Source organism: Balaenoptera acutorostrata, chromosome 2, assembly GCF_949987535.1.
Source record: "Balaenoptera acutorostrata chromosome 2, mBalAcu1.1, whole genome shotgun sequence".
In the NCBI taxonomy this organism is placed as follows: Eukaryota; Metazoa; Chordata; class Mammalia; order Artiodactyla; family Balaenopteridae; genus Balaenoptera; species Balaenoptera acutorostrata.
Window position 1 is genome coordinate 164,853,801 of NC_080065.1, and position 20,130 is coordinate 164,873,930.

The 20,130-nt window shown below is 53.9% G+C and overlaps 1 protein-coding gene across 2 annotated transcripts; it reads right to left on the bottom strand.

The window, feature by feature from the left end:
* Nucleotides 1–363: 363 nt before the first annotated feature.
* CLTB (clathrin light chain B) lies at nucleotides 364–18,874 on the bottom strand. 2 transcript variants are annotated; one of them, XM_057540764.1, is made up of 6 exons: nucleotides 18,514–18,874; nucleotides 13,450–13,496; nucleotides 6,001–6,118; nucleotides 5,623–5,734; nucleotides 3,694–3,747; nucleotides 364–815 (listed from the first exon to the last, which is right to left on the bottom strand). In XM_057540764.1, exons 1-6 carry the CDS (start codon nucleotides 18,698–18,700, stop codon nucleotides 644–646), a joined length of 690 nt encoding a protein of 229 aa, XP_057396747.1. In that variant the 5' UTR covers nucleotides 18,701–18,874; the 3' UTR covers nucleotides 364–643. The 2 variants fall into 2 exon arrangements, with proteins under 2 accessions (XP_057396747.1, XP_057396748.1); XM_057540765.1 differs by lacking the exon at nucleotides 3,694–3,747 and having other exon boundaries at nucleotides 18,514–18,869.
* Nucleotides 18,875–20,130: the final 1,256 nt, after the last annotated feature.

Consider the following 20,130-nt stretch of genomic DNA (forward strand, 5'->3'; position numbering starts at 1 on the left):
GGCAAAGAGGGAGCCCCCACTGGGAACCTCTGGTCTTGCCTCTTCCCTCCAAGCTGCTTCCCCTCTGAGTGTCTGTGGCTATATGACAGACCAACAGAATCCCTATGTCACGGGTTTGTTCAAGGATCAGAAAGGATCAAGCTTGCAAAAGCATTCTGTGAGAGGTTGTCTTTCCTCCTGGGGCTGGAGGCAGCAGACATAGACAGATTGGGATGCCCTCTGCCAGCTGGGAGCTCCTGGGTTACCAGGGAAATAGCCCTACCTTCTCTCAAGCCCATGAAGCTGGGAAAGTTCTAAGTACAAACAGCCCTGACACCAGTTGTGGCTTCCAGAGAAATGAGAATGATAATAAATAAGTGTAAAAAGAGTTAACAACACACCCTTTAAGCCAAGAAAAAAAAATACATCAGGAGGGACAGTCACAATTTTGTGGACCGAGAGGAGATGTGAGGGGCTGGGCCATAGGGCCGTGAGGGAATGACAGTTGAGAGGGGTGAGGGTTCCCCTTCCCGGCCCCGGGAGATGGCAAGGAACGGAATAGGCTGTGTAGCAGCTGCTGGAGGCATTTCCCCCCTGGCCAAAGCAGCTGTTCCTCCTCTGCCCGGCTCGGCCCCTGTTTGGCGGCCATGTTGGTGGCAGGCTCCTAGCGGGACAGCGGCGTCTGCTTCAGGGACATGAGCACCGAGCGCAGGCGGGACACGTCTTTGCACTGCTTGCTGCTCTTGGGGTTGAAGTCACACAGCTGGGCCACCTTCTCCCACTCTGTGCCTGGGGTCTCCTCCTTGGATTCCTTCACAAAAGCCTCCTCAGATGCCCTGCAGGTGGAGATAGGACAGAGGTTTCATAGCTGTCTGCCTTTCCACTGAATCAGTGATGCTCTGCTCCCACTGAGCAAGGCTGCTTTGTCCGGCCTACTCTGGGGTCCTTTGTCTAGACGTCTCCTCCCCAGCCCCAGGCCCTCTGACCTCAGGCCCCCAGGAACAGCCTTGCCATCAGAGGAAGCCTAGTTTGGTCCTGCCTCAGGGCCTTTGTACTTTCGGTCACCTCTTCCCCCAGACCTGTTCATGGCTTGTTGCTTCTTGTAATTCAGGTCTGAGTGCAGGCCTTACCTCCTCAGAAAGGTCTTCCCTTGCCACTGTAGCTCAAGTAGCCTCCTACCCCTGCCCCAGCACTGTCTGTTCATTACCTCTCTATCAGGAGTTCCCAAACTGGGGCTCCTGACACCTAAAGGCCCTTGGAGGAACTAATGCAGTACCTCAGCTATTTACATTTCCAAAAACTGAGCAGGACATTGACTAACCACCTAACTGAAGTCTCTGGTTCAGCATTGCCTCGGGGTTCTGTGGACCCTATAAGTGTTCTTTAGAAAAGAGTTGTGGTCAAAAATGTATAGAAGAATCAGTTAAAGAAGATCTTCAAAACAAGACTTGCAAAGCCTTTAATGTGCTTATGTGCACCACGAACGTGAGTACACGATGGATATAGCATCTGCCACATCCCAAGCATACTTGACTACAGAACTCTTTTTAGCCCAGAATGACTATTATCTCTGTGGCGCCGCAGCCTGAGGAATGCTCCACTGGAGTCTTTGCCTTTGATTAGAATCAAATTAGGATGGAAACTGGTGGGTTTTTCATCAGAAGTTCTGGCTGACAGTTATAGAAGCCACTGATTAAGGAACAATGGGGAAACAAAGTATAATAAATGTAGTTTAGTGGACAAAACCTAAACATGGGAGTCATTAAGAGAAAAGCAATAAGGGATTCTGGGGTGGGGAGGGCTGGGTGTGTGTCCTGTTTAGCCAACAAGTGTCCCTAAAGCCCCTTTCTCCTTGGAAGCCCCCTGCATCTCAAGCAGGACCAGTTCTGCCACATGCCAGGCACTGGCTGATGGCAGGGAGCTCTCCAGGTGATCCCCATGGGATCGAGGATGAGCCGGCCCCAGATCAGGTGACCCGGCCCCTCGCTTGTGATCTTGCTTCCCTGCTGTGTGCTAATTTCCTAACCTGGGAAGGGAGGATCAGTGCCTCCACCTTCCTGATCTGTCTCACTGGCCTGAGAATCAAACAACGTAGCAGGTATGTGCAAGCTTGAGAAAATGTAAGGTGCTGTGTGGCATTGGCTGACCAGTGGGGCTGAGGGGAGCGATCCTAGGAGCTCTCTCTTCTGGGTCAAGAGGCTCCCCTCTAACCTTGTTGCTCAAAGTGGGGTTCATGGTCCAGCAGCAACAGCATCACCATGGAGCTTGTTGCAAATGCAGAATCATGGCCTCACCTCAGTCCTTCTGAATCAGAATCTCCATTTTGACAAGAGGTGATTCATAGGCACATGGAAGTCTGAGAAGCACTGGTCTAGACTATTCCTCTCTTCAGAGGAATGCTCTGAAGAGCAGTGGGTGCTCCTTGGGCCATTTCTTCGGGCGCAACAGGAGCAATGAACCCCCTGTGGTATTCCCCAGCGCCGATGCCCTTCTGCCATCCCCACTCTCCTGCTTGAAACCTCCCATGGCTCCCCGCTGCCTTCAGGATCAAGTCTGAGCTTTTTAACATCTCACAACAGGCTTTTTGCAACTGGCTCCAAACTGACCTTCTCTCCCCATTCCTACCGCCCCAGGCGCTGCAGGCCAATAGATATTTCCCATCTCATTGCCTTTGCCCCAGCAGCTTTTCCCACCTAGGATGCCATTCCCTTCTCACCATCCCCACCCAGCACACTCCTTCTCACACTTTAAGGGCCGGCGGACTCTGATCTCTGAAGCCTGCCCGGGCTCTCCCTGAGCCCACCGTGTCCTTGCATGTGGCTCTTATCACAACACACTCCTGATCATGAGCAACTTGGGGGCACAGACCGTGTGTGTCTTATTCCTGTCTGACCAGAGACTGGCACTGGACAGATGGGAGAGTGGATGGAAGGAAGGAGTGGAAGGCTGTTACTCTGGTGTGCCCCATGATCTGTGAGAGAAGCGTTAGCCCAGACAGTGTCAGAGGCCTGCCAAGGGCGTATCCAGAGCAAGGAACAGCAAATATTTGGCACATACACACGTGGCAATCATCACACATTCATCACTGCATTTTTTTCTTCGGCTTCACAATCCCCAGCATACCGTCCAGGCTGTGACTACCAACCAGTGGGGAGGCATAAGAGGAAATCTCTGCCATCTCTGGTCTGGATCAGGCACAGGACCAACTAGACCCCAAAGCAGAAACACGTGAAAGGGAACCACTGGTGGTCTGGGCAGGGGCTCATGACCAAATTCAGGCTGAAGTTCTAAGGAGGAGCAGTGCACTTGTGGGCAGGAGCGGGGAATGGCTGTGCATTCTTTATAACTCCAGCACCAGCACTCAGTGTTTGTTTTGTTCAACAGAAGACTCACTCCACCTCCCCCCTCCAAGAGGCATCTCAGAAGGAGGGAGTTGGGCTGCTTTGCCCTTTGCCTCTCTCACCTGGCGATGGCCAGACATTCCTTTCTTTTCTTTGCCTGGATTTTAGCAAAGCTGTCTCAAAGATGTTCAATAAACATTTGCTGGAGGGATGGAGGTGAGGGTTGGTGCCTGTACCCAGCCCTCAGGCTCACCTCCTGCTCTGATCATCGCCCCAGGCCCAGCCATACTCATTTATACCCCACAAGGGGGAGACTCAAGAAACTGTGCCAGCCACACACAGGCCCTTGCAGAGGAGCAAAGGAGACACGTACACGTAGCCGATGATATCAGCATCTGGCTGCTGGTAGAATGCTTTGTCGGCGATCCTTGAGGGAAGGGGGTTAGGTGGGGGAAGACGGGATGGCAAGATGGACAGACAGGCAGAGGGTTAAAGAGAAAGAGACAGCGTTAGTACCTCCAGTTGGAGACGTGTTAGGAAGCATAGTTCTGGAAGGCTCGGCAACTCTCCACAGTCCTGAGAGGAGAGCAGGGATCCTCCACCCACCCGAGTGTGTGGCCTTTTCTAAAACTCAGCCCTATCATATTAGTCCCCCTGTTTACAAACCTTCAGTGGTGCCCCACCGCCTGTGTCTGCCCGCCCCTCGCCTCCGAGGCCCTGCACGTGTGAGCCCTCATTCTGGCCCTCTCTCCCACCACTCCCTGGTGCCCAAGCACAACGTCCTTTCTTTCGTGTCATGCTGTTCCCTAGCCTAGAATACCCTCCCCCACCCCCTGCCCTCTTTCTCCTGGTGAACTCCTACCCACCTTCCAAAGCCCAGGCCCCCAGACACAGAGGTTCCTCCGCCACCCACATCCCTTGCTTCCACAGCTTTCCTGCAGAGGGCCCTACTGGTGAGTTCAGCCGTACCCGTGTGTTTCCCTCCTCTGCTCTTTGAGGACACAGACTGGGTCCTTCTCAGCTCGGCCTCCCCAGTGCCCAACCAGGGCCTGGCATGCAGCAGCTTCCAGCTGGTGGCTTCCCAGAGCCAGCCTTTTCCTTCCTGGCAAGTCTGGTACCTTGAAGTGCACAGCCTCAGAGGCAGGGGCTGCTGGCAGTCTCTAGTCTGAGACCATTTCTGCAAGGTATTCTCCGGTGGGCCTCCGCTATCTTTCCTGACCAACATCTGTCCCCCTTCTTCCAGGAAGGACATCCTGATTGTCCTTTGAAGCCTCAGCTGCCCCCACTCAATCCCTGTGGTTTGGGTGGGACCGGACCCCACACACAATCCAAGTAATGGGACTATCGACCAAGCTTGGTCCATGGGAGAGTCCCTCCCCCTGGGACAATCACTGGGCCTGGGGTGGGCACGTGACCCACACCAGACCAATGAAGGTCAGGTCGAGGACTTCAGCTAGAGCTGTTGGGAGCAAGAGGCTTATTTTCACTGAAGTTGCCAAGAAAATAGAGCAGAAGCCTGGAGCTGCTAGTGGCCACCTTTGCCCCCATCCCAGGGGTGTGTGCCCAAGAGTGATGGCCATGTAGGGGAAAGCAGACCGAGAGACAGTAAAAGTGAGCACTGACGAACTTTGTTTCAGTGCCTGAGTCCACTGGGTCTGCAGCCCTTACCCCTGGCCTTTCCAGTTACATAGGCCACTAATTTCCCTTTATTCTTTAGCCACCTATGGGTCGAAGTGTTGTCATTTCTATAAGCAATAAAATCCTGCACTCGGCTTGGTTCTTCCCTTCCAGCCAGGCCTGTGTTCTCTGTCATGATAACCATGGCCACAGGGGGCCCAGGCTGAGCTGTTGGCCACTGGGCTCCAGGACAGCCTGGCTTACATTCCAGTGGGTCCCAGGACCTCGTCTGCTGACTGGCAGACTCACTTTTCTCTGTCGTGGTGTGGAGGTCAGAGCTTAACGGCGTACCAGCTCTGCAGAGTTCAGCGCGCTGAGTTCCACAGGCCACTGAGGAAACATCATTGTGGGTTCGGCTTCTCCTTCCTCCGTGTTCTTGCCACCAAATCACCCATCCTCGAGACAGTCCCCCCACCATAGTTCCTCTCACTGTCCCCGTAGGTCCTCTCATGTCCCCGTAGCTCCTCATATCCCCGTAGGTCCTCTCATGTCCCCATCAGTCCTCTCATGTCCCCATAGGTCCTCTTATGTCCCCATAGCTCCTCATATCCCTGTAGGTCCTCTCACGTCCCCATAGCACCCTCGTGACCCTACAGTCCCCTCACACCCTCATAGCTCCTCTCACCGGTTGTTGATCTTGTTCTTCTCAACTTGTTCACTCTGGCGCTGGTTCCATTCCTCCAAGTCCTTCTTGGCCTTCTCCCGCCACTCCTGTTCCATCACTTTGGAGGCAGCATCTGCAACCCCCAACAGATGAATGAACAGCGGCTTTCCGGGAGGGATGTGAGGCACAGCCGGCTGTGCTTCTGGCTGCTGCTTCTCCCCTCGGCCCTGGCAGGCAGCTCTGGGTCCATCCTCAGCCGATCCCACATTAAGGTGGGGCAGGGCCCCATATAGCCTAAGGCTTCCCTTCCCCACCCGACCGTGTCCCAGACAGCCAACCCAGTGGGGAGCCTGGGGCCAGGGGGCCCAGCCCAGCTTGCACACTCAGCCCTGCCCTCACCCAGCTCTTGCAGCCGTTTCCGCTGCTCCTCTCTCCATTTGCGGATGCTCTCGGGTTCCTGCGTCAGCCTGTCGACCTGGGCAATTGCAGCGTAGCCATCAGCTGGACCGTTAGCCTCCTAGGACACAAACACACGGCAGTGTACCCAGCCCGTCCACCTGCCCCCCCGTCTCTGGCACCTGAGCACCAGGACACCCCCTCACATCTCAAACCACCTCATACCCACTGTCTCCTGGGACTGTACCCTGCCTTTGCACTTGCTGTGCCCTCTGCCAGTAATTCTGCTCCTTGTGTGACTGTGGGCAAGTTACTCAACCTCTCTGTGCCTCACTTTCCTCATCTTAAAATGGGCTACAAAATGGCACCCACCGCACAGGGTTAACATGGGGATGAAATGAGTTAAAAAAAAGTGTAAAGAGGGCTTCCCTGGTGGCGCAGTGGTTAAGAGTCTGCCTGCCAATGCAGGGGACACGGGTTCGAACCCTGGTCTGGGAAGATCCCACATGCCGCGGAGCAACTAGGCCCGTGAGCCACAATTACTGAGCCTGCGCGTCTGGAGCCTGTGCTCCGCAACAGGAGAGGCCGCGATAGTGAGAGGCCCGCGCACCGCGATGAAGAGTGGCCCCCGCTTGCCACAACTAGAGGAAGCCCTCACACAGAAACGAAGACCCAACACAGCCATAAATAAATAAATAAATTAATTAAAAAAAAAAAAAAAGGTGTAAAGAACTTCAAACGCTTCTTGGCACTCAGAGAGTTCCCTGTGTTTCTATCATTAAAGCCCCACTCTATTAGTTTTATTTACCCAATAACACAGTCCTAAATGGCCTCACTTTATAATATGCTTACTTGTCCATTGTCTGTCTCCTCCATCAGAATGTCACCCTTGTGGCAACAGGGCCCTTGCCTGTCCTGTTCACTGCTGTGTCCCCAGCAACCAGCACAGTACCTGGCATGTAGCAGGTACTCAATAACTATTTGCTGAGTGAACGAGCAGCCCTGAGATAGGCAGGGTGGCCATGGCTACGATTGTACAGTGATGAAAAACTCAGACTCTGCAGCTGGACCATCTGGGTTCAAATCCCACCTCTACTGCCTACTATATATGTGTGTAGCCCAGGCAAGTTGCTCAACATTGCCTGGCCTCAGTTTTCTCATCTGAAATGGGAATAGTAATAAAAGTACCTCTAAGAGCTAGTTGTGAGGATTTGATGCAACAATATTTATAAGACATTTACAAGAGTGCCTGGCATAGAGTGATGGCTCAGTAAATGGTAGCTAGAATTATTATTATTATTATTATTATTATTATTATTATTATTATTATTCATTCCCATTTTATAGGGGAGGAAACTGAGGCCAGGAGAGATGGCACAACACAGTGGCAGAAGCAGGGCCAGAGTCCAGTCCTCTGGCTCCCAAGCCAGGGCTCTGCCCAATTCTCCACGCCACCTTCCAGGGTGGGGACTTGAAGCGTTGCAGGCTGAGAGCTCAGCCCAGCAAGGATGGGGCTCCCCTCTGGTCTTGCAAAGCTGGAGACTTTATGATCCAGCCCCATCTCCTGGCACGCCCACTCTGGTGCTCTGTCCGCCCCGTGCATTCCTGTCTGCACACATCCCACACACCCATGCTGCCCGCCTTTGTCTCCTCTGTGCTTTCGGCCTTCAGTTGTCTTCCCTCCTTTCTCCAGCTGATGAAATCTTATTCCACCCCACGAGTTTCCAGCTCAGAGGTCACCAGCTCTGGGATATTTCCCAGCCCCCAAACAGATTTCACACCCTGTCCTCTCTGTGCTCCCTGTCACACCCTCACCGTCTACTGCGGGTGTCTCCCCGCTGGACCGCGAGCTCCCGGTGGGCAGGACGGGACCTTGTTTATAGCCTCTGAACTCCTGTCCCATCTTTTCATTGCTCCCTGTGCTCCTCCTGCAAGCACTCATCAAAACTGTCACGAGTACCAGAGAATCTTCTCCCCACCCAACAACATCTGTCCAGTGGTGCCCGCTGTGGGCACACAGCTGGTGCTCAGTAAGCAGTGGCCGTGTGGATGAAGACCCCCCCCGCTGGGGCCAGCATGTGCCCGGTTCAGAGGAAGGGCTGGGTAAGCGTCTGCCCAAGGGGCTGTGGGCAGCAGGGCGAAGGAGCACGCAGATGGAACATCAGGGCTGCATCTCCAGCTGTCTTTGGGGAGAAGGAAGGGCAGGCCCAGGGCGGAGAGGTGCAGCCTGGCTCCTCGGATCAGGCCCACCCTTGGGTGGGGCAGTTGGGGCGCTGTCCTTATTCCTCTTTCCTGCCCAGCATTACACTTCAACTGAGAGAGTCTCTCAAGACATCTCGAGGGGCCTTTCCAGGGCCCTAATCTGGACAACACGAGTTGATCACGGATGTACCTTTCCAGTTCTGGGAACAACCCTGTCCTGAGGCTAGGCTATACCAGGACCTCTGCCCAATCCTATAGACTGTCCCATCTGCAGACAAATGCAGTTACTTTTACTTTCTACGTGTTTATCCAGGTGCTACATTTTATTTCTTCTTGCCACTCAGGATATCTTAAAAGCTTGGTTTGTTTACATGTTTACTATCCGCCCTCCACACCCCACCCTACCCCACCCCCCAGTAAGTGAATTCCATGAGGACAGAGACTGCCTGTCTCTGTATAGTATGTAGAACATGGAGGGCCTGGCTGTAGGAGGATTTCAAGAGCATTACTTGAATGAATTAACAGATGTTCAGGCTTGGGGTCAGGGATGAACGAGACAGCCCATCATCCGGGAGCTTGGCAGAGGGAGTCCCTCACAAATGAGGACCATGGCTGGGGTACATGCATAACACGGGTCATGAAAAGAGTGGGGACAAGGGAGGGCATGACCTTTCTAGCCTGGGAGCACAGTAGGCTGGGAAGAGATAGGGAAAGGGCATTTCAGACGAAGAGCTGGCAGCTTAAGGACCACATGAGGCCGGTGCCTTTGGAAAAATCTGAGTACAGAGATGCTACCAGGTGTGGAGCAGATGGGGTGGGAGAGGTGGGCTGGAGGGGGTCCTCTGGGCAGAAGTCATCCCACGGTGTCCTTCAGGACCCACCATCTCCATCAAGACTGCCCTAAAATTAAGACTCACAGGTTACAGCGTTTTAAAACTTGCAGAGAACTTGCAGTTAAACGGTTCTCTTTGGTCTTTACAACCCTACATGGTGGGTTTCATTATCTTTGTTTTACAGGTAGGAAAAGTCTAGCTCCAAAGTCCCAAGGTCACCCGGCCAGGAAATGGCAGGGCCAGAATTCAAACTGAATTCCTGGGTGTCACACATAGCCACACATGTGGCCACACAGGCAATAGGGACCAAAGTTACTTCTGTGTCACGTGATTTTGGTCTCCCTGATAAGTCTACCATCCCAAGGTTGGAGACTGCGCCCCCTCCTCCCACTGCCCCACGCCCCATTCGCCGTCTGTCTCTCTCACACCCACACACGTACCCCCCTTGGCTCACTTAGTGGCTAGGTCAGGGATTTAGAAGCAGCTTCCAGGGCTACAGAGCACTTTTCTCAACAGACCTGCGGAGGCAGCAGTGCAGGGCTTCTAATCCCAATTTCACAAATGAGAAATCCAGCTCAGAGCAGTGACTAGTCCAAAGCCGTCCGGCTGGGAAAAGCCAGAAATGAAGCGCAGGTTGTCTGACTCCATCCAAACTCCTTTGCCGCAGCCCGCCACAGCGCCCCGTGTAGGTGCAGCGCCCCGCGTAGGAGCAGTCTGGGTGTAGGAGCAGCTTGAGAAACCCTGGGGCTTCTCTGGGTCTGGGTGGGGGTGGCGAGCCTAGAGCAGCTGCACTGCACATCCAGGGGCACTGCTCAGTGTGGTCCAAGCATGCTGTGCCCAGAGGTGGCCGTGGCCCAGGCCCTGGGCGCAAAGCCTGGCCAAGCTGGGCCTGTGTCCTCCACCAGCACGGCCTAATAACAGGCTCTGGCTGGGAGCTGTGCCCGCCCCCTCAACCCCCATCCCTTCCGCCTGCAGGCACAGCAGCCCTGCACCCGTGGTCTCTTCAGGTTCCCCCAGCACACCCTTCTCTGCAGCAGGTGCCAGGCTCCAGGCAAGCCCCAGACTGCGTGTCTTATCCTCTGTGCCTTTGCACATGCTGTCCCACTAGCCAGGACCACCCACATGCCCCTGGGCAGCCTGGAACCCACTTCCAGCATCCATCCCTGTCACACTCTGACTTCAGTGCAGCGCCTGGCGCCTGAACCTGGTTCAGGTCCCAGCTCTTCCCGGCTGTGCAACCAGAGCTATTAAACCTCCCTGTGTGTCCTCCTCCTCATCTGTAAAATGGGGATAATGACAGAACCTACATTGTAGGGGTGTTGGGAGGATGAAATGAGTTAATCCACATAAAGCTTTTGGGTGGTGCCTGACGCATAGTAAGAACTCTTGAGACCAGCCCCACACCCAAGCCCTTGCCATCCTGCATGACTTTCAGGTCTCTGTCCTTTGAGCTCTTTGAGGACAAACATCCATGGGATTTGCCTCTACATCCGAGGCCCTGAGCACGGCGCATGGCACTCAGAATGCGAGTTGACTAGATGAAGGAATGAGGGGCTGCCTGCAAAGCGATGTGGAGGGCACAGGGACACAGCATCAGAGCGACTGGGCTTTAAGTCCCCTCCTGCCACTCACTGGATGTGCGACCTTTAAGAAGTCCCTTCCCTGGGCTCCTTAGGTTTCATCACCTGTCAATTGGGAGTGACAACAACCCACTTGGGGTGCAAAATGGGGGCTGAATGTGATAACTGCCCTGCGACCCCTGTAGCCTGTAGCGGACGTGCACATGAACATGGACAGGTGGCAGAGCTGCAGGGCTCACCGTAGCCTGTGGCAGGCCCCCAGCAGGCCGGCTCGCGCTGCACCATCGCCGCAACCAGGAAGAACATAGTGGTGCTGCCAGCAGACAAGGCCCTGAGAAGCTGTTTGCTGGCTCCCCTTCTCCAGCTGCTCTGGACTTATTTTCCTGCCCTGCCCCTACCAGTGAGCAGTGAGGTCAGGAGGGCCACAGCCGGGCTCCTCTTTAATCACTTGACTGCTGCAGTGAGGAAATCGGGTCAGCCGCCAGGGGGGCTGGCAGCCCAGCAGGGCTCACCAGGGGCTGCAGGAATACTCTGAGCCCCTCCCAAGCGTGAAAGGGAAGGGGTCAGGAATGGCCAGGACCAAAAGGCCACAGGCTACAGTCAGGGCCAGGCTTGTCTCAGCCCAGCTCCCCAGCACTCCTCTCCCGAGGGACCCCTCCGCTGGACACTGGATACCACCACAAGGGCTTCTGGGGGGCCATGCTGGCCGAGCATGTGCTGTGACTCCAGGGATAGCCAGGAGGATGAGGCATAACCGATCTGTGGGACTGACCAGCTAAAGCTAAGCTGAGCTGAGCTGTTGATTCCTCTAAGTAGCTCAACGGGGATGCAGGCTTATGCTTAGGCCTTGTTGGGGATCAGGTTCACAGTTGGACCCCCTAGTGGCCCATAGCCTTCCAGAAAAGATTAAGAAAGGTAGCAGGAAAGTTCTGCCCAGGACCCTTGAAAGCCTGGGGTGCACAAGCCAGACCCTGCTCTATGCTCCATCCTAAGAAAAGTCTGCAGGGGCTTCCCACCCGCCAGCCGGCTGCTGTGGCCTGCCCGGTCCAGCAACAAGGGGATGGTACAAAGGGCACCAGATCAGGGGCAGGAGACCTAGATGAACCTGAACTTGGCCACTAAGCTTCTGAGTGGCTCGCCTCATCTGTGACCCCTCCCCTGCCTGTAAGGATGCTAGCGTGGCACAGATGTGAAATGAGTTACAGATAAACATAGCTGGGGTTATTCTTGGTAGCAGTGAGAATAAGAGTTACCACCGAGATTGGGGAGGAGGCCCAGGGTTTCTCAGATCCATTAAATACAAAGCGAGGCCTGGGGCAGGGAGGGAGAAGGCCTCAAGATCCTAACGTATAAAAAGGGAAAATTATCCTGCTCATGGTGTTCTAGGTACTTCTCCGGTCCCAAGTGTATCTCCAGCTCCAGGGCCACTTTAGGATACAGACCTTTTGGGTCAGGCCAAGTCCTTTTGAGTGTGCCCAGGGCAGGAGCAGCCTGAGTCTCAATGCTCTGCCAAACTGTACTGGCGTCAATGCTGCTTATTTGGTGCTTTCAGGCCCAGGGACACAGGAAGCCCTTAAAGTCCTAGAGACTGACTTTTCTAGCTTGCTGGTAGTTGAGTAATTTTCCAGAAATGGGACTTGGCCAGTTGCCCTGTGTAAGGTACCAGCCCATCCCTCTTACATAAGAAAGTATTGTTTGTTCTCCCTGAGGATTTAGGAGGCCAGCTCCTCCACGAAGCAGAGCTCAGGAGATCCTGCAGCTGCAGCCCCAGCAGTCAAGGGTCTTTGAGCCAGTCCAGTGGGAATTAAAGTTTATCCAGTGAAGGTTTTGCACCCCCCCCCAGGTATCTGCAGGTTGGGGGTGAAGACTGTTGCACCTGTGGGGTCCTCGGGATGCTATTTGCGGTCCAAGTTCTTTAAGTACTTTCAAAATGATCTGTGTATGTATGAAGGGAGGGGGGTTAGGTGAGTGTGGAGAGAAGCAGTCTTTAACTAGAAATATCTTTACTAGCTGTTTTTTTGGGGGGGGGGGTGAGTGTGTGCGTGTGTGTGTTATAGGATCACTACAAAGAATTTTAAAACAATCCAGTGAAAGTGAAAGCCCTTTCCTTATCCCCCCTTCTCCCACAAGCTCGGGGCTAACCACTGCTAACAGTTGGTACACATCCTTTCAGATCTTTCGTGAAAACATATTTCTAAAATAAAAAACAGGACCATACTGTGCATATTATTCTGCAAGCTGCTTTTCCATTTACTATATTATAGGCATCTTTTCATGTCAATACAGAAAGCTCTGACTGCTCTTTTTAACAACAGAATGGTTTTCCAATTTACCTACCCAGGCCCTCAATACTAGGCACTTAGGTTGTTTCCAGTTTGTCTGCTATTAAAATTATCCTGCAAAGAATCTGGGTGTCCTTTTCCAGCTATTTCCTTCAGGAAAATTCTGAGAAGTGGAATCTCTGGGTCCAAGGCTCACCCAGTTAAAATGCTCAGACATGGTGGAGATGACCACGGGATTCAGCCTCCCACCAATGGCACACACGTGTGCAGAGCCCTGTGTTTCCTTTAGTCCTGCCACTGCAGGCCACTTAATCTCTCCCTCTGGAAGCCGGACATCACCACGGGCAACCTGAGGCCACACCCCATTGATCCCTGTGGTCCTTATTCTTCATCCCCTTCTCCGACATGACCAAAAAAACCACGTCAAAACCTCTCTTGATGTTCCCATCCCAATGAACAGAACTTGAATCCCTAATCCTACCCATGATGGGGGCCAAAAGTTACTGAGAGCCAGGCTGTCGGTCCCTGCCCCTGCTACGACAGAATCTTGCTTACCTGATACACATCTCCATTGACTGTGGTCCCCATGTCCTCAGAACCCGCTGGAAAGAGAACAGGAGACAGCATCACTCATTGCTCAGTTTATAGCAAGCAGGGTCTTACATTAGCCCCCGAAGCAACCTCTGTATATGTCCATGTGCGTACTGACTCCCCACCCTACACGCACACATAATGGCTACGTAAATAACCTGGGCTCAATCCTTGACTGTGCACAAAGCCTTCTCACAGCCATTATGACCTCTGATTTTCACCACAGACTTGTGACAAAGTTGTTATCAACCCATTTTACAGATTCTCAAATCGAGGCTCAGAGAGGCTACGTGATTGCCCAAGGTCACCCAGCCAATTATAGCACCTCACCTACCTGAAATTAATTTCCCCTCAGCCACGGCTGGGAATGGCCCGACTGTCTGTGGAGCTTGTGCCCGGTGAGCAGGCAGAGGCTCTGGAGGCTCAGGGCAGGGTCTGCGAGGGCTCAGGAAGAGGGACCTGCGCATCTCTGCCTGTCCCTGTGGTGCCTTGAGCAATGGCTCCACCTGGGAGAGCAGGAATCACAGCCCCCACCAGGCAGCACCTGGCCTATTTTTCCTCCTCCTGCCCATCCCAGAAGGATTCGATTTTGCCCTCACCTAAACAATGACTCCTCCCGGTCCCTTCCCCTGACATCTGGTTAGTCACAAATTCCTGTGGCTTCTGCTGCAACAAGAATCCTCAAAGTTGCCCTCCGCCCTCTGCCCCCTGCCTGGCCCACCTGTACAACTACTTTGGCCTGTCTGCCCTGCTAGTGGCAAGCACCTGGAGGGGCACACCTGTGTCCATTATCCTCACCGCTGTCTTCCCCAGAGCCATGCACGGTACCTGTGACTTAGGACGCCCTCAGAAACTATTTGTTGAATAAGCAAATGAATCAATGCATTAAAGAAAGAAGGAATAAATGGTTTTTGTCCACTCACTGGCCTCCCTGCCTCCATCTTCACCCTCTCCCAAACCTCTTTCAAACCAGCTGCCAAGGTTGACGTTTTGAAAAGCATACACTTACCTATGTCACTCCTCTAATTAAAAATATAATGAACACAAACCAAAAGGAAATCCACTTCCCGTGGACCATGGTGGCCAACAGGGCCTGCTCCTTCCTTGGGGCCTCGGCAGGTGCTGTCCCCTCTCCCTAGAAAGCTCTCCTGCCCATTTCCATGTGGGCTGCTTCCTCACGCCCTTCAGCCGCTGCTCAAACACTGCCTTATTAGAGGCCTTCCCTGACCACCCCTGACATGCATCCCCCAGCACCCCTACCTCCTCCCCTGGGCAGTTATTTTCTCTATAGCACCTACCATAGCCTGATATGCTTATTTTTGTATGTGCTTATTATCTGTTTTCCCCACTTGAATGCCCTCTGGGAGGGCAGGGACTTTGTTTTGTCCACTGCTGGGATCCAGCACCTAGAACAGTGCCTGGCACATAATAGGAGCCCAATAAATATTTGTTGAATGAGTACATTGAACCTTGGCCCATAGCTCATGAGGATCTTTACAATCTGGCCCTGCCCATTTTTCCTGCCTCACTTCCCACCAGTCCCTCCCACAAACCCTATTCTGGTTTCCTCCTTCCCCAAACACACTATGCCGCATCCCACACCTTTCTTCCTACTTCCCTCACTAAAGAATGCTCTTTGGGATCCAGTCGTTCACCAAGGCCCAGTTCACAAGTCACCCCCTCTGGGAAGCCCTCTACTACTTCCCCTACTTCCCTGGGTGCTGATGGAAGGTCTCAACTCTGGGGTATCCCTGAATATCGTACAGAACCCTCCACCCTCTTATGCGATTACTGTGACCTCCCACGGGTCATGCACTCCCTTATCAGGCTCTGTACCCCACTCAGCTCCTAAGGGTGAGCAGTGTTGGCTAAATGGAAGCTGAATTGCTCTTTGGGGGCCCACTGTTATCTACAAGGCCTGAGGACTCTCAGAAACTGCAATGCCTCTTAGCCAAGAACCACAGGAGGCTGCATGAGATCACCGCAGGTGGACAAGTACACTTTACCAGCCAGATAGAGCTGTGAGTAACGGTGACAGTGTTTTCAGCTTGGGGACTGAAGAGAAGGATACTTCATCCCATGGAAATAATGCCCAGCTGATATAGATTATAATCAACTTTGTTTTCACAGCCAAACAGTGATTGATTTTGACCAACCGTTGTCAGCCATCCTCCCTACTCATTCAGATGGGGTTTCTCCTGCATGGGTGGCCTGGCCCCTAAATCAGTGGCAGCATCTTCTGCAAAGTGGCTTCTTCTCCTGGGGCATCTCCTCTAGCAGGGCCTTATGTTACCAGGGTCCATTCACGATGATGCTGGTCTGTGCGCCTGGCATTTCTGGAGGGGAAGTTGCGGCCCCGCCCCCCTGACCAGTCCCAGTCTCAGGCTCCTCTTCCACAGGTGCCCACCCTGGCCTTCAGAAAGTCTCCGTGCCCCAGTCTCTCAGTCCCATGAGTGTTCCCCTGGAATGAGGCTTAACCTCTTTGGGAATCCACACACAGCCACACACAGAATTACAAGTCTCTGTCCCCACAATGAGTAGCCCATGGCACGTTGATAATCACGTGTCCACGGTCCGAAGCCAGCACAACAGGAGTGCGGCAGATACGAGTCCCGAGGATAACCCCATGGGTGTTGCTTCTCTCAGATCCCTGACCCTTTTTGGAACGGAGGCAGACAAGGGTCCAGAACATTCCTGGGAGGTTACTGAGGCCCATCAGGGGAAATGGGCTTGCCAGGAAATGACTGGGCAAGTCAGGGTCAGAGCCAGGCAGAGTGCTTAGAAATCTGGGTGTGAAAATGTACACACCTCCTGGGCCCTACCCAAGGCTGATGAATGGAAACAAAGTATCCATTGCTCAGGCTGGCCTTAGCTCCCCAGAGGAGAGACTCAAAGTGGCTCAGGCTCAGGCCTACACTAAACAGTCTCCCCAGGGGTACCTGGGAGCCCAACGTCAGTGCGCTCAGCACAGGGGCATCGTTTAAGAGACGAGACTCAGCAGTGATGATTGGTGCTGGCTGCGGGAGCTTCCGCCCAGCTCCCAGCAGCCCAAGGCACATTTTCCACCCCTCATTTGGGCTTCTGGCACTCATCACTGGTCTCAGGGGATTACTTGCTCATCACCATCTAGGCCTAGGAGGAGCAGATCAATTCCATCCTATCTGGCTACCTATTGAGCCGCCATCCCATAACCCCTCCTGGATCCCCATGCCCCACTCAGCAGAGCAGCTGAGCATTTGCAGCTTTAGTGGTTGTGAGTCTGGGAGACCCTCAGAGGGCCATGTCCCTGCTTCTCTCCCTGCCACCTCAGGTCTGGGGCCAATCTGTGCACCACCCCTGCCGGAGAGGGAACCTCTCATCCAGGCTGTAAACCCCTGGAGCCCCATTGTCCTGGGAGAGGTCACAGCCTGCTCAACCCCCAGCCACCTCTGCAGCCCTCTGCCTGACTTCTACCTGCTTCTCTCTTAGGTGGTTCTGATACTGGCTCTCCCAGCAGGGCCTCTCCCAGGCCAACCCGACTGGGGAAGTTGGTGGTCTCAAGGGGAAGATGTGGACAAATGAATACTGGTACATGAACGTGGGCCCACATTTCCTAGGAATTCGCTGGGATGTGTGAGGGTCCTGCTGAAGTGTTAGGAGCTGCTGCTTCTTCAGAAGTCCTCCACTGCTGGCTTGGTTGGGTAGCAGAAGACCCCCCTCCCTACCTCTACATCTCATCACCTCCCAGGGTGACTGCCACAGCATTTGAAAGAGCATGGAGCCCACAGTTGAGAAGCCTGGGATCAAGTCCCAGATCTGTCACTCATGGCTATGTGACTTTGGGCAAGATACTCAGGCTCTCTGGGCCTCCAGTTTCTTATATGTTACAAAAGGCTTGTTATGTTTCTCATACCAAGAGGATACAGAGACGCTTCAAGCTCCTCAAGCCACAGGAACTGTCTTATTCATATCTGTATCCCCACTGGGCCTGGCACACAGTAGGTGCTCAGTAAACGCTGAATGAATACAAACATGACTAAAAGGATCCTTACTTGTAAACATTTTTTAAAAATATGTAAGGTACCACTTATTCCAACAGGCCCATAAACTCCTATCAAAATGACAACATTAACAAGAAGCAAGCACTGTTTTGGAGGTACCCATGAAAGTGATATCTACTTTTTTACTAGATACTTTAAGAAATTGCCCTTTCAGGCAGAACCAGGGCAGGAACATTGTTGATAAACACAGTATTGCAAGGACCAGGCCCCAAATCCTGAGTCCTGGACCACCTTTGGAAAGCCATTGAGCTACAAACCCCAGGAGGACAGGACCACATCTGACTGAAGCCCCCTGTGCTCCTGCCCCCACCCTGGTGTCTAACTCAGAGCCTGGCATATGGAAGACAGTGTGGTCAGGTGGAAAGAGTTAGAGTTAGAGAGAAATGGTTTAGAGTCCTCTCACTCTGCCACTTACTAGTTGGTTCAGTAGTGTACCTTTTGAGCCTCGGTTTTGCCATCTCTGAAATGGGTTTAACAATGCATATGAAATGATTAAATGTAAGAAAAGTGCCTAGACCAGTGACTGCAGGATGGCAGGTGTTCCCCAGGGAAGGTCTGTGAGTTCTTGGAGCACCCAGCATACCCTGCTTTCCCAGCTGTTAGGAGGGAGCTACGTCTGAGGGGCAGGGAGATCTGGGGTTCTGCCCACACCTGCAGGGCTCAACCTGGGACAGCCAGCCTACTGGGAAGCTCAAGCCTGGGCTGTGTTGGATTCCAGAGCCAGGCAATAGTGGAGTTGGCTTGGGGATGAAATGTCATGACGAATTTCTATCCTGGGAGCCACCAGATCCACAGCCCCAAGCAAGGCCTCAGATGGGGATCTCCAAAAGATCCCCCCGCCCCTGCCGCATCTCCTCCAGGTCCGGGTCAGGTACACACTAACCCCAGGCCTGCTCCTGGCTGGCCATAGCAGGCCCTCTTCACTCCACCCGGTACCCCGGGTGCGAGCCCCAGGCCCCCCAATCCCCAGGCCACCGGGCTGACTCACCCCCACTCGCGGGTCCCGGTTGCGCGAGGGCCGCCTGGCCGCCAGCAGGTGCCCCGAAGCCCTCGTCATTCTCTATGCCCGCGATTTCACTCTCCTGCTGGGCCAGGAAGGCAGCCGCCGGGTCCTCCTCGGCCGCCTCGGGGGCCCCGCTCTCCGTCGACGAGAAGAAGCCAAAGTCATCAGCCATTTTCCCCACGTCTCTGCTGAAGCGTCCGCCTGGCGCTCGGCTCTGCCCGGCGCGTGCCCCGCCCTGCGCCCGGCGGCCGCGACACTGTCACCCGAGCCGCCCGGGGGAGCCGGCCTCGGCGGGGACGGGCTCGGCGCGGCGGCCCCGCACTTCCTCTCCGCCACCGGGCCCGGCTTGCCTGTCACTGCGGCTGCAGGCGGGAGGAGCCGGGACGGGAATGCGGTGATGTCACCGGCCGAGGGAGGAGGCCCGCAGGACGGCCGGAGGTCGCCTCGCAGCGGCCACAGGAGGGCGGCAGCAGGACGGCGGCGCAGCCCGAGGGGCCCAGAGGCCCGGGCCGCGCTCCTCGCTCCGGGCCAGCAGCACGCATTTCCAGGACACCAGGACAGGGCGCAGCTCCCGCAGGGTCTAGAGGCGAAGCGGACTGGAGAAAGTGACCATAGTGTGTACAGGGCCACCGCAGGTTGGCAGCCCGGGCTTCGGGAGCACCGAGGGGGTGGTCGCTGCGCAACCTGGCCCCTGATTCATTCTGCAAAAGTTTCTTCTCCTAAGCTAGGCGGGTGTTATGAAGCCCATTATCATGAGCCTTGGAGAAATGACAGTAAGTCCCACGGCTTTATTGCATCTTTCCTGCAAGTCCAGGGCCTTTCCCACAAGGCCGTGTTGCTTCCGTGCATTTTTTAAGCACTTCCTTTCATTCGGTGAGGCTTCAGCTCAGACTGCCAGAGTTTGTGTGTCCTGACTGGGTCCCTACTTGGAGGCTGGGTCCCTTAAATGTCCCTTAAGGATGAACCAGCTTGGGAAAGGCAGACCTAATTTATCCAGGCAGCCTGCCGCTGTCACCCTGAGTAAACAGTCTCCAAAATACAGTAAAACCGAGCCTTGTCGCCGGGGAGATTACAACCTAAGAGGCCTAGAGATGGGAAATGGCCAGACAGCACAGCGTAAAAGGCGCTCTGACATTTAAACACAGGGTATTGGGGGGCCCGGAGAACCACCATTGGATCTGGGCTTTGGGATTTTCTCTTTCTGATTTGAAACTTGAAAGTCAACTATAACCTGGAAAAGAGAAAGGAAAGATGCGCTGCAAACTGTGGGTTCCCTTGGGGGTGGGGAGCAGAAGGCTAGACCAAAGGGCAATTTCAGTTTTGCACAGTAATACTTTGATGTAGTTTTCACTGTTATGATGAGAATATAATCATTTATCAGTAGTGTAAGAAAGAAAGAAAGAAGCTTCAGGCCCTGCACAACCTGGTCCAAGCACAGCACTCCACCATCATCCATCTCATTCCTCTTCCTCATTCCCCCAGCTGCAGGCTCAGGTTCTGAAAAGACCTTGAAAGTTTCCTAGTTTAACAAACCAGCCATAAATGTCGACTCCAGGTTTCATAGAGACAGAAGGACTAGTGAACATGCTATGTGCCCGCTGT

Excerpts from the sequence above, each read along its gene's own strand:
- CLTB (XM_057540764.1), bottom strand. The coding sequence starts at position 18,700 with ATGGCTGATGACTTTGGCTTCTTCTCGTCGACGGAGAGCGGGGCCCCC. Across the intron at positions 13,497-18,513 it reads ACCGGGACCCGCGAGTGGGG|CGGGTTCTGAGGACATGGGG; the intron begins GTGAGTCAGCCC and ends TTCTCTTTCCAG. Across the intron at positions 6,119-13,449 it reads TCAATGGAGATGTGTATCAG|GAGGCTAACGGTCCAGCTGA; the intron begins GTAAGCAAGATT and ends TTTGTGTCCTAG.